The sequence below is a fragment of the Chionomys nivalis genome, chromosome 2 (assembly GCF_950005125.1).
Source record: "Chionomys nivalis chromosome 2, mChiNiv1.1, whole genome shotgun sequence".
Taxonomy (NCBI): domain Eukaryota; kingdom Metazoa; phylum Chordata; class Mammalia; order Rodentia; family Cricetidae; genus Chionomys; species Chionomys nivalis.
The window spans coordinates 129,217,804-129,232,299 of NC_080087.1; the positions used below are offsets into that span (position 1 = coordinate 129,217,804).

Below are 14,496 nucleotides of genomic sequence, written 5' to 3' on the forward strand. Positions count from 1 at the left end.
CTGGGAAAGGTTTGTGTGTGGAAATGTGTGTGTGAGAGAGTGGTGAGGGCCACAAGCTCAGCAGTCCATTTGTTTGGTTTCACTCTGTCTCTCTAGATACCATATTAAGAAAAGTTAGGGAATTGCCCATCACAAGGAAACCACAATGACTGACATCATCTGATACCAGTGGTGATGAGATTTCTCTGTCAGGAATTAGTTTAGTACATATCCAAATTTCAATCTGTACCTGGAAAAATCAGTTCTGCCTGTTACTCCTGTAAAACCTTGTCATTATTCCATAATTTGTTTTGATTGTTCAGTTACATTTGTGCAATTATAATTCAAGACAGTGGCCAATTATTTTAGGGATTAAGAGTGACAATGCTCAGGGTATTTCCAAAGATCGGTATAAGATACTCCACAGAGATGGGTCTCAGCAGGGGTGTTTATTGACAAAACTCCCCAGGTAACTCTGACATGTTTCACTAGATGAAATCCTTTGGTCCGAGTAATGAAAATTCACTGTCAAAAAACATTTTCTACTCGAAATATTATTTTCTGTTGTTGAGGAACTGGTGTGTAACTGACATGCCTTCACAAAATAGAAGAAAGGAAGTATGTTCTTAAATAATATGTAACTTAAAATAATGTACTTAGGAAAGCTTGGCTGTGAAGTGCAAATTCAACTTCTTATACTACAGTTTATTGGCCTTATTTTGAGCTTGTCTGCCTGAAATGTCACCTTGGCTTATGTCTTCTTCTTCCTTCATTTGACCTACCCTCAACTAAGACTTTCAGATTGTCTGATCTGCGCATTAGAAGGCACTTAAACATTTTAAAGGAGGTAAAAATTCACAGAAACTAATCCTACTCTTTGCCTGCAGTTCTAGTTGGTATTTTTTTTCTCTTGTCACTTCATGGAACTGGTTCCCTGTTCTGCTGTCCTTTTCTGAGATACATCCGGAGAGACATTTACTGCTGTCTGAAATAGTCCCTGAGAATGTGTTCAATATGTCTTTTGCTCCCTTAATTATATTTTTTGTTCTTTTTGGCAGTTTTTATAGACCTTCCAATTCTCCTTCCCACTACACATTATATTGTTACAAGGCTTCTGTTTATTGCTGTAGTACACTTTATATTCCTTTTAACTATACTAGCCTCCAATGACTAAAATGATGAGTGCCAATTGACTTATCTATGAATTGATGGAGAACTCTGAGCAAGGAGCTATTATTTAGAGTCCTCTCTCCTAGATAACAGTCCCCAAATGTTGTTTCCTTCCAGAGACTTCATGAGAATTCATGTTGTACCATCATAAGATATTTTTGGAGGCTCTGTCCTGTCAAACAGAAGTACATACCCTAGGATTAGATTTCTTTTTATTAAATTATTGTTTAAATGCACACTACCAGAGCATGTTAATCCCTTGAAAGCTGAAAATGTGAGGGAAAAGATCTTAATTGAGGGAAGTGTGTATGCTTGAGGAATGTCATGAAAGGCTAAGAAAAATCAAGAAACTTTTAATGATATGATCCCTTTATGCTTAATAAAAATGTGTATGCCAATGATACTATTAAGGCAATCAAGTCACGAACATCATTGAGCCTCTGCCACAGGTTAAGTACTTGAACTCTGGAGATTCATAATGAGTGTCCCTAGACTCTCCATATAGTGAAAGAGCTAGGTACTTTCCTGAGTTGCAAAACAGGAAAGAAAAACAAAACAAAACAAAAAACAAACAAAAAAAAACTTGAGAAACAGGCATGAAAGTGTTCCTGAAATCTTAGAAAACAAAAATACATAAAATGGTATCCTTTTCTTGGGGGTGGGACTTTTTTTAATAAAAGAAGTCATGTTTTCCTCCCCATGCTTGAAGAAATGATTAGCGAATTTCGCATTTCAAGTCTCAAATTTGTAAAGCCCTTCAAGACTTTGCTCCAATGTCACCTTTCTTTGGCTCTCCCTTGATCTCTGTTCTTAAAATTACAACCTGCCTCACAGTACTCCCTTGTCCTGGCCAGCACTTTGGCCATGATTTCCTTGCTTTCCAAATGCTCACATAGTGCTGTTTGCTGTCTTGTTCTATCTGAGGAAGTAAATACAATTTGACCAAAGTGTGATATCTGTTTTATATGTCCCCAGCTCATCTATTTTATTACTGGAAACATCGTAAATTTATTTTTTCATATACTTTATCTTCACTTTCAACATTTTGTACCTTGATACATTTGTCTAATTTTTGGCTGAATTGTTCTTTCAAAGGTAAATGCCTGATGCTTTTTATGGTTATTTCTGCTAATGGTTCAAACTAGGAGATACAAAACGTCTTAGAGTTGTCATCTCCTCCTTCATCATCTCTTGATAGCATCTCAGAAGGAGCTACTCACAAGCCACATCTGGTCCTATAGGCTCAATAATAGTTACTTAAATAGTACACCAATTAACAGTAGCACTAAGCACCTAATTCCTAAAAATTAATAATTCGTGAGAGCCACAGCGAACTAGTAGTCACCCATTTGCTTCTATGCTTAACTCTATATTGCATAAAATTGTGCTACTACCCAAGAGAAGACTCTTTCCAATTTCTATTGTGTCCCCATTGCTCAACTTACCTGTGATGTCTCCCTGCTTCTACCTACCCTAGGCAGTACAGTTAAGGCTTTCTCAAATATGTATTGGTGGACACTAGTCTTCAATTAATCAGTTAGCATGTGAGTTCCTTTTTCTGTGTCATTTTCTAAGTGTGTTACTCTTAAGAAATACCTTAGCTCTTTCCATCTTTCATCAGTCAATGCTTGATTGTTTCCTGTTTACTCGCGGTTGTCCTTCCTAGTGTACAGGCTATGCCGCCAAATGATTGCAGCAGTCAGAATTAAAATTGATTGCCTTGTGTTCACTGCATTCTCTCTGCATGTGTCTGTGTGGAAATGGTGTGTAGGTGTGTGTGAATATATGTGTGTGTGCATGTACACATGTGTGTTGTGTGTATGTCTGTGTCTTTGTGTTATAGTTGTTTAAGGTAAGCTTTCTACTTCCTACAGACCTTTAGAACAGAAAACCTCAAGCCTAACCCAACATTGCAAGCCTACAGAAATATTTAACTGTGGTTCACATAAAATTGCAGTCGAACTTTGGGAATACATAGACTTTGGAGTATCATGTTATGAAATTAGAATTCACATGATATTGTGAAGTCATTTTGATGCCTACTGAATTCTGGTTATTTTTATCAATCTTCATCTTTCCTTGAGTGAGGGCACACATTCTACATAGGCTGATAATAAAGAATAAAGGGAAAGAAAAGCATCAATTGAGGCTGAAGATAACTCTCGGCTGCAGGTCACACCAGCATTACACACCATCTAGGTGTAGTGTAGGTAAAGCTGTCAGTAAATTCTAGAAGCTTCTCAATCTTATTTTCACATTTTCCCATGACTTGATTTCACTGGTAATATTAATAACTAGCTATGCTATCTAGAAATCTAATACTCCATCATTAGCGAAAAGGAATAAAATTGGATTAACTATACATAATCAAAATTTTTTATCTACTTTTTATATAAAATGATGCCAAGTATCTTTGTTTTAATTCACCTTATGAATTTAATTTATAAGGTGATACGCTTGAAATATTGTTTCTACAGCAAGTTTCTTTTTTTTATTATTATTCTTTTTTAATTAAAATTTCCAACTGCTCCCCGTTTCCCATTTCCCTCCCCTCCTCCCACACATTGCCCCCTCCCCCCACTCCCCTCCCCCATCCCCACTCCTCTTCTCCTCCCCCCAGTCCATTCCCCCTCCCTCTCGATACTGAAGAGCAGTCCAAATTCCCTGCCCTACAGGAAGACCAAGGTCCTCCCACTTCCATCCAGGCCCAGGAAGGTGAGCATCAAAACAGGCTAAGCTCCCACAAAGCCAGTTCATGTATTAGGATCGAAACCTAGTGCCATTGTCCTTGGCTTCTCATCAGCCTTCATTGTCCACCATGTTCAGAGAGTCCAGTAACAAATAGTTCATTTTTCTCCTTCCATTTAAAATTGAAGCTGCAGTAGCTTTATCTTTGTTGTTGTCAAGGGTTATGCAGAATGCTTGATACATCCTTGTCACTGGTAAATATTTGCATAAGTAATTTTTAAATTACTGAAGGGAGCATATGCTTGAAAATTTCTCTAGTGTGATCCATAATAGTGAGGTTTTTCTTAACACTTGTAAATGGAAGGATTACCATTTCTAAAGTGTGTCTTCTAAGGGTAATAACAGATCTATCACTGTACACTTCCCACTGCTTTAATGAGAAGCTAGTATAACCCAAACCTGCTGAACATAGTTATGTTAACTGAAGTCTATATGCAGTTGCACAAACAAATTGGAAATTTAGATTTGAAAACGAAGTAGCTCTTGTTCATGCAAAGGCATCCATTTTCAGGTAGAGTCATGAAGTCCTGTTGGAACATTAGCCTATGAGAGTACTTTATGTGTCTCAGAGCTCCACCCTGACCCCTCCTGAGACAGATTCTCTGCATAGCAATGGTTAATAAGAATGTGCAAGAGAGTGTCTCTATAGCTACTCATGGATTTGCTCATCTAATCCTCATAGAAAAACAATGAGGTTGCTAACATTAAAATCTCCATTTTACACTTGAGTTGACAGAGCCTTAGGGAAATGAAGATCATCACACTGATAATTGGAGGAGCAGTAATTTTTTTTCTTTAGTCCAGCCAACCTTACTTATTATCCCTTTCTCCTTTCTACTTTACAATTTTTTAAGAAGAGTTTATAAGTAATTGTATCATGAAGTCTAATCTGTTCATAAGAAATGTTGGTTCAGAATTCCTGTGAATGAGCCAGAAGGAGACTGGGGTCAACTAAGAATTGTGTCTGTGAATCTGTAAATGGCTGGAGTGAAGTGGGCAGTCGTTGACAGCATCCTATAATCTCAGAAGTTTCTGTGGAGTTTAAGAACTGTGCGCACTGACTCTGACCCTGAATTTTCAAACTTTGAAGACAGCTAGGCCCACAGATACTAACTTAGGTCAGATTCTTTTGTCTTCCCCTCAGTCCTTCTTCCAGTAAGGACTTTCTGCTGTGCTTTGAGAAGCCAGGCCAGGGGACTGCTTCCTATTGTCAGAAACTCATAACCTTCTTGGAGTGTTTTATATCTGGGGACTGAGCCAGGCTTGGGACCAAGGAGCAGACTCAATGAGGGAAACTGAGAGATCCCAGCTTCCTGTTGACTTGACTATGGTTTTTGTCACGTTGTCTCCCAGTATGTCTCTGACAATGCTACTTCCAGAAACTTCAATTCACTGAAGCAAATTCTCTCCTGTATTCCACCCAATGCCTTTCCAAGAGATCCTAGCTTACAGGAGGCATTTCCACCAAAACATCCATCCAAGCTAATATTGCTCTGAAATTGGTCTATATTTAAAGGTGGACACACAGCTGAACACAATCAACGTGCAGTTGGATGTGGTGATACACACATAGAATCATAGATTCTGAAAGGCAGGTGCAGAAGGATGATGAGTTCAAGATCATTCTCGACTATATAGTGAGACCTTAACTCTTAAGACAAAAGTAGAAGAACAAAAGAAAAGATTGCAAAAAACACGTAGGCATGATGTTTATATCACTAAACACAAGTACAACATGCAGCTCCTTGAAGTTGATATGCATATGCACAGAGTTAATTTTCATGATTGAACTTGAACCAACGTTCAAACTACTTCTGTAATTAATAATATTATCGCTCCCCTTTCAAGATCACATTTGCTCTCTTCCATGCCAGTAATTATATTTGCAAAATACGCAAAGAACCTAGAAAAAAAAAAGAGATCAAGGATTTGGCCAACATGGTTTTCAAGGAAGATTCATTCCTTGAAGCTTGACCGCTTAGTCTAAACATTGTAGACACTATGGATCTGGAAGCCAAGGAGGTTAAGAATAAGTTCTCAAGAAGTACATTCAGGGATCTGGGGCCATGGCTCAGCAGGCAAATGCCTGTTGTGCAAATGTTAAGGCCGGAGTTCAGCTCCTCGGAATCCTGTAAATCACCAGGCATGGTAGTAGGCCTCTGATACTCCCGCAGAGGCCTGTGCATACATGTACGTCTCAGAAGCTCACTGGCCAGGCAGTCTAGTCGCTGCAGGCTATTCCAGTTTCACTGAGAGACTTGTCTCAGACAATAAGGTGGAAGGCAACAGAGGGTGATGCTGGTTGTTGATCTCTGACCACCACATGCCTGTACACAGGTAGATGTACACAGAAGGAACCTTGCGTTCTGTTGTGGCTTGATAGGAATTCAAAAGCGAAAGAAGAAATACAAAACCCCCTATGGCCTACTAATACTAATGCTAGTTTTAACTACAAATTTTTGTACAACTGTCCATGAAGTTATAAACGTTTTTCTATACATCTAATACTTTACTCCATTTATACAAATTTAAGTACTATCTTCATTTTAATCCCCTGCTTTATGTAGTATTCATCTCTATGAAACTGTATTATATAACTATCCACACAATGTCCATTCTTATGATACCTTTAGTTTGAACATTCTAAACTAAGTCTAATTGTGTGTATTCTATTATGAACCTTGGAATTCTTTCACCAGTTAGGAGTAATTTTTAAGGAAATACAATTTTGTGCAAAAGATTTGTCTATAGCTGATAATTCCAATACATTTTCCACGTTTTTTTTTGCCTGTATAGATTTTAGTGCTGTTGTTCTACCATGTCATAAAATATTTTAATTCCATTAATGAAATTTTCTAAAGTATGATTATGCAAATATTATCACATTACTCCTAAACTACTCTTCTTTTTAGGGCTTTAATTTGTGATCAAAATTAAAGTTCATTTTGAAACTACATTTACAGGCTTATTTTCATTTTTGCATGAAGTGACTGATTAGCTTTATAAGGCTAGAAACAAATGGCCAGAATTCTTTAAAGCTCTCAGTTTGAGATCACATTTAAAAGAGTCGATAATTCAAAGACTTTTCTGTAACCAGAACAATGTGACAGCTAATAATAGGAGCCACACAGCTAAGTTCCGCTTCCGAACGCTGTTCCAAGTATCCCTGAGGTTAGTCCTAGGAAGTATACTCAAAACGAAAACAGAATTTATAATTAGCTTATAAGGTTTCAAATCAACCCCATGTTTATTACTGCTGGCTGCATCTTTGTATTCCTTATAGTGTTGTTAATGTTTTAAATCTCTTATTTAAAGACTCAGGAAACAGGTAGAATGAGTCTTTTCTTGTATTTGGAAATGGCCTTGGACTTTTGCTTTTGGGAGCACACCGGAGGAAGTAAAAACTGGAACAATTTACAAACTGAAAAGCAGTGCATAATGTTACAGCCACACAAGAATGGTTTTATTGAAGGGGAAGGGAAATATCAGCTCTAAAGAGCGCTTTCCTGAAACACGTTATTTGTATAATTTCTGACACCCACATAGAACAGAAATCCTTATTGACTCCTTGATCTAAACCTATTCTGAAAGTCCAACAAAATAAAAGGAAGGAAAAAGCAACCTTATACGACATTGGGTTAAAATTCAGATAAATAATAAAATCCCAGCAATGAAACTGACTCAGCAGATTCTAGTGACGGCTTCAATGGCTACGGCCCCAGGATAAGAAGCAAGCAGGTAAAATAAAATGTCCAGTTCAGAATATCTATTGGTGGGGAGGAAAGGGAAGGGGAAAATTGTGCAATTATACTATAATCTAAAAAGAAGAAACAATAAAAAAAATCTATTTGATGATCGGGGTCTCAAAGTTCTAACCACATTTTCTGATAAACTTCTCGTTTGTGAACAAGAACAGTCTTGCCAATTTGAGTACTTACACATCTGTGAAATGGGAGGGGTGATGAAGCTTCTGCCCCTAGGTATTCATATTTGCAAAGAAAATGCTTTGTGCGTAGAGCTTTAAACTACCTGAGCAATGCAGTGCACAAAAGATTTGGATGGAAAGCATTATAGAAATAATAATCGCCTTAAGCCGGTAGGAAAAATAAAAATGATTTGCTCTGGGTATCTGACTGTATTGCCGTTAAGTCATTTATCTAAGTAGGCAATTTGCATATCAGAGAAAGTAGAGGCCCTGTGTGTTTATTTCCATTTTCACCATTGCCTCAAGCTATATAATATATTTTATTTGTGGCTAACCTGATGTTTCATAGCTATTAGTTCACTTCAGTACCCAGCCTCCTAAAACATGTATCTGAACTAAACCTTGGAAAGTCATATTTTTTATGAGAATTATCATGTAAATATTACAGTAAAAACTAAAGATCATCAAGTTTTCTTTGGGGTAAGTGAAATCTTATCTTTTCATTTGTGGAGCTATGCTGTCATAATATAACTATTTAAATCCATAATTATAGCACAGTTTGCTATCTTTAAAATATTTGATGTTCTTCTTTGCATTTATGAATGCTTAACATTTCAGGATGTCTGAACATTGTAACTGTAGCAATTAGTTAAGCCTTACAGCGTCAAAGTCCTCTGGTTTTGGTTAAACATCAGCTAATGTAGAAGATAAAATCACAAGGTTAATTTTGAACAGCCTCATGTTCTGGGCATTGAGGAACAAAAGAACCAGATTCATAAATAATTTTTGTTTTAATTATATTTCACATAAATAAAGTATCGTATTTATAAAAATCTATTACAATTCTTCATAAGTTACGTTTTTAACAATCTTTAAATAAGCATATGCTATAGGACAAATGGTTATAAATTTGGGAGTATCTAAAATAGTTTCAGCTAATTTTTACTTTATACTTATAAATTAATATGGTCTCATTTTTAATTTTATAACTTAGATAAAACATACTAAAATTCTGTAGCTATACATCAACACTGTTGATTAATTAATGGCAATTCACCACCCAGCAACTTCCTTAAGAAATTTAAGAGCTTCCCAAATGGCATTTAATAAGCTGAAAAGAATAAAGAAAAGAGAGTGACCTCAAAAATATGATCATGTTTTGAGCTTGTCTGTACACATGAAGAAAAGCAAGTGCAGGCTAGAGATTTCCAGGCTATAAAGCCACAGCAAGTTCGACCCTACCCATGAAGCCTTTTCTGAGACCCCATCATTGTAAAGACATTGGGAAATACTAGTGACATCACAATGACTCAATCTCCTCCTAAAGTGCGAAAGAGAACTCCAACTTTGTGTCACCGCCAAGGGGACACTGGCAGTATGACTACAGCTCACAATCTCAAGAGGTCAGAAATACAGAGAAGGTCTAATAGAGGCATGAGGGCATAGAAATGATTCCATTTCCACAGCAGGTAAACCGCCTCATCTCACCTATAAACCATTAAGAAGCCTTCTCAAGCAGAGCAAAGGAGGAGCTGAAGTGAAGCTAAGGGAACACGTAGATCAAGACCAGGCTAGACCTTTCGATTCTTCTTAATCAGAATTCACAGCTCCTGATCCAGACCAGAACTATGGTAGGCCAATGAAGTTCCTAGGGTTCAACAGTAGGGGAAGCACTCTGTGACCCTAACGAAGAGTCCCTGCTCCCAGAAATTCTGCCCTTGGAATCTTACTCACTACCCTCTCCTGTAACTTTCCCAATGCTTGTATGCAAAGATGCTCAATTGGTCAAAGCACTGTCAATGGTAAGCAAAAGAATGTGTGCTTCAAGGAGACAAAATGTGGATAACATAGACAGGAATGTAAAAGAGAGGCCACCTCCCAACTACAGAAAACATATGCATCAAAAACAATAACGTTACCTCTCCTCTGAACTAATTAGACGATGGCTACTTGGGACTTAAACATAAATTTTATTGAAAATTTTGCCTTAAATGGATGAAATCCATCCCTAACATGTATGTAATAAAAAGCCTCATAAAATAACAAACCTTGAATATGTATTATAAGCTTACCCCTCTCCCCAAATATTGTACAAAAAGTCTCCAATATACTCATAAATTTTATTTTCCATGGATTATTCTTCTGAAAACTACACAGTAGCTAAATGATTCCGGTTGTAGGACTTTTTATAGTAATCAGTTACTACTCAAGTGACAAAGACTCCTCCAGATAGAGCTAAATGGGGACTTCTCTGTTGGAATCAGAATATAGTCTTACAAAATGAAATCCTTCAAAGGACCCTGTCACATTCAGATTGCTGGAGAGGGTACTCAGATATTAGGTGCCTGACTTTGATGAGCACAGGTTCTGTTTCTAAATGTCAGTAGATTAATGTTGGAAGTGGTTTTTATTAGACATTTTTCCCATTCACAAGGAACTTAGCCCATTCAATTGAATATTTGATTCCCAAATTAATTTATAAGTACAATGAAAACAATTCAGTCTTGGTGTCTTTGAGAATTAAACCTTTACATTTATTGACAGAGACTATATATTCATTACCACCTGCTTTTTGCCTATTCCTCTTTCTATATTTTTGTATACTATATATTACTCTGTATTCTATATATTCTTCTATATTGTATATTCAATATAATTGCTGATCTGTCCAATAATGGAGAGCTGGATAAAGTGGTGGACAAAACTAGACATTTTTTATACATTTTGTCTTTTAATATTGCATTATTAATAATAAAATGGTCAATTTTTGGTCCTCAAATCATATTTGTTATTAGAAATATCTTCTTAGAGATAAGTTTAATATTTAAGCAAAAGAAAAATCATCATGATAAATGTGTAAGGGTTCTTATCAGGTATCATGTCATTGAAATAATTTGATGACATGAGGATACAATCTGACCCTGTACTAAATCCTTCTACTAACGTGGATGGAACATAATTTTTAAGTATCCATCTTTCATTTTAAAGTCTTCCAGGCTTCAGTATTGTGTGGTGATCACGCATTCCATTTCTACACTTTCTATGATAAAATCTAAGTCTAGAGAACAAGTGAATTACCAAGGTCAAAGTAATAAGAAATGTATAACCGAGGCTAGATATTTTATTTTATTTCCCAGTCTCAGTATCCTCCTCAATACTGTTACAACTGGCTGAATATAATAATGCACACTGGGCATTTTCAATACTAATAGAAAAAAGATTACAGTCTCTAAAACTTTCATATGTTATGGTTGTTGATCATTTATACCCTTGATACCAACTTTTTTTAAAACAAGGAACACCTTGAAGTTTTTTCTTCTTCCCTATGAGGGAGATGCAGTTGGGACCAGTGGCAACACACACTCTGTAAATATTAACCACATACAAATACGCAATGAAGGGTCACAGAAAAACACAAGTGTGTCACCGCTATAACCCCCTCCCTTTGTCAGCACAGGGAGAAAGAAAATGACCTCCACTGACAATGGAAAAGCCACCCGGCTTATAGGGCAATGCTTTCTGATCTGCGTGTCTTTCACAATCCATTTACTGTCTGGAACTAGCTGTCCTGTCACTAACCTTTTGAAACTGCTCCCATGCCCTTCACTGACAATTATGGAAATACATTGTAATGATTTTAACTATCTTTACAACATTGTACCCATCTCAAAAGAATAAATTGGTTATGTATTTCTTAGACAACTGAGTTTTTAAAGAGAAGGTAAAATATATAGCGAGGACTATTTCAAAGTAAGTGAATAACACAGGCCCCCCTTGAACTTGTTGGGATTTTAATTCACTAGTGTGAAGCTTAAAGACTTCCATTTTTCATGCCTGGCATTCCTCCAAAATTCTGGCTAGTAATGACTACATGTGAGTAATGGCTTGTACACCTTGAAATGATGGCTTATTCCTCTTGCAAATTTGTCATTCTTAGCTGTGAACTATGGAAGACCCTTGAAACAGATCTACCACCATGAGCTGGAACTGCTTTCCCAGGGGTCTGTCCACATAATTAGCTCATGTTGTGGTGTGGTTATTGCTGTATAGAGTGGTTGCTGAGTCTGGGAAACTGACTTTTATAATCACTGTTGCTCCTAGCATTTTACCTGGCCACTCCATTGCTCTATGTCTTGTGTCTAACAGAACACGCTCATCCTTACCTACCTACTTCTGTGAGAAGAAAATATGTTCCAAGTGACCTGATATCACAAATCACTTTAGCTGTAGGTGATAGTGTTGTCATTAGAGTCTCTTCTCTTCATTGTGACATGTGGCTGTCTTTAAGGCATTGAAAAGACTTAATAAAACTCAATCACCACTCTCAGTCCTTATCTATTTACTGTGTCTTTGCTGGAGGTTTAGAATAGCCATTCTCCTTCATAGCTTCAATTTTATAATCAAAATGAATCAAAAATCGTAGTTTCTTAGGCTTTGTTAGAGTCTTCTCAGGGTAGCAGACTCAAACTAACATACCATTGATATGAATATAGGTCTCTTTCTCAATCTCTCTTCCCGTTCCTTCCCTCTCTCCCCCTCCCTCCATCCTTCCTTCTCGCCCCCCCCCCTTCTTATCTTTCTATGTCTGCCCAACTCCTATCTCTGGAAACTATAAGAACCAATGGAAATTGCTTGTCCCAGCAGATACCAGAACCCAAAGCCTCTGGGATCCTGACCCAAGCAACATAAGCAGGAAAACGTAAGGAGCACCAGGACAATTTTTACATAAGCCTACCATGCATCCAAAGTACAAGCAGAATGCCCTATGATACTCTGACCTATTTTAACACAACAGTTCAAGAGGAATTTTCTCTACTTCTTTTTACAGCTCTTCACACTAAAAAGGCACGATATTGAAGCTACTGTGATCTGTTAAACCTTGTATTCTGTAAAGAAACTCTTCATTGGCTAAGCTTCCACTGTGTAATTCAGACTTCTCCAGTAAGAAATATCTTCACAGCGTGATAGGAAAGGGTTGAAGTTCCTTTAGGGATTTTATAACCAGAGGTGGATGGGAGGTGGGAAGCTATTTACTGTCCTACTCTGGACTGGCCCCCTGCCCCCAGCTGTAGATATACCTGCACAGACCGGTTGTCAGCTGCTGCTTGCCTCAAAAATCTGATTCTGCAAAAATGAAGATCATAAATATTTCCTCTGATAAGAAAGTCAAAAGAACATGGAAATGCTATATTTCTCTCTGTGGAGTGACTTCCAAAATGAAAAATTTATAGATATTTTCCTTCTACATGTTTAAAATTTTATATTTCAGACCTTTCCAATGGTCCATTATATAACAAAGGCTTCGCATACTGTGTGTGGAGGTGAAGCTTATGTGCATAGAAGTGACCATATCTTTTGATTCACAATAAAATCAAAGCAGAAATTAAACTAATTTATTAAGTGTTTTTATATAGCACACTTATATTTTATATGCTCATAGGAACTAGAGTCATTCTATATTTGGTAAAGATCCCCAATTTCATTCAGATAAAAATATTGCTATGCTAAATAGATTCTATGTTAAAGCAATTACTAATAAACAACACTTTGGAGCTGTATTCGAAGCTGTATTTGCTCTGTCAGCACACCTTTTGCTTCACTGCTAGTCTGTGCCCGGGGCAGTGGTATCAGAAACAAGAAAAAGGGGTTTTACCTTCACAGAAAGGAGCCTGATTCCAGGTCTGGAGAAGTCCCATTGTCGCTTCGCAGTCACACTGGCGAAAGCAAAGCCGCTCTTCAGGGTCCTCACCACTTTGCAAGCTGCCAAAATCCTCGTCATTTTGAAGAAATTTTGTGACTAAAATTAAATCACAAATATTTCCTGAGGTTTTTATTATCCAATTTGTTTTAAATTAGAGTGAAAGAAAGGCGTGTGGAGACCATGCAATTGAGGCTGAAGACTGACAGTGATCTTTGACTTTCCATTCATTCTGCCATTAAATGTCCTATCCCCGGCTCCTCCTCTTCTTAGCCCCTCCCCACATGCTGATGTCCAGAGATGTTCTAATGGACGTGTCACACAAATTGCAACATAACAAATGCAACCTTCTCCCCTGAAAATAATGCTAGTGTTGTAGCAAGGCAGCCAGCCATCAGAGGAGTTGCTTATACAGCTGAATAAGGTGACCCTAGAGCATGGTAAACAGACTTAGGGGTGCCCCTTACCCAAAGGGCAGCAAAGGATCAAGCACTTTTCTGTGTTGCAAATGGCATAGGATTTGCCTCAGAAGGTGTTTGGATCTCAAAGAAACCCAATCCTGAGCATATTTTGCTTGGGAAAAGATTATGAAAACCACATACAGCAAAGAGAACATCAAAATTACCTTTTCCCCACAAATACACAAGAAAGCCATTTGAATTATTTGGAAAAAGGGGCACTGATGAAGTAGTATATTAGATTCTTATTATGACATTTTTCTGCCTTCCAGATTTTAAAACTATAAACAATAATTATCAGAATACAACTGGATCAAAGTAATCTACTATATACCTCAAAACCTCTCAAGCTTGTAAAATGTAAATAGAACACCGGGAACTAATGTAATATAAACATTAATCTTAATTATTTAGAAATTAAAATGTTGCCTAAAATAATCCAAAATGGATATTCATGTTTCAACCTAATAAAGCTACTCAAACCTTTAGCCAAAGGTAAGAACAGGTAGTCAAAAGGG

General features: G+C 37.1%; 1 protein-coding gene across 1 annotated transcript in view; it reads right to left on the reverse strand.

Annotated features, from left to right (window-relative positions):
* Cps1 (carbamoyl-phosphate synthase 1) overlaps positions 1 to 13,601 on the reverse strand; it is a 109,754-nt gene extending 96,153 nt beyond the window's left edge. Inside the window, exon 1 of the mRNA XM_057761411.1 lies at positions 13,476 to 13,601. Coding sequence (XP_057617394.1) covers positions 13,476 to 13,601 — 126 coding nt within the window. The remainder of the gene's footprint in view (positions 1 to 13,475) is intronic.
* Between the last annotated feature and the right edge of the window lie 895 nt (positions 13,602 to 14,496).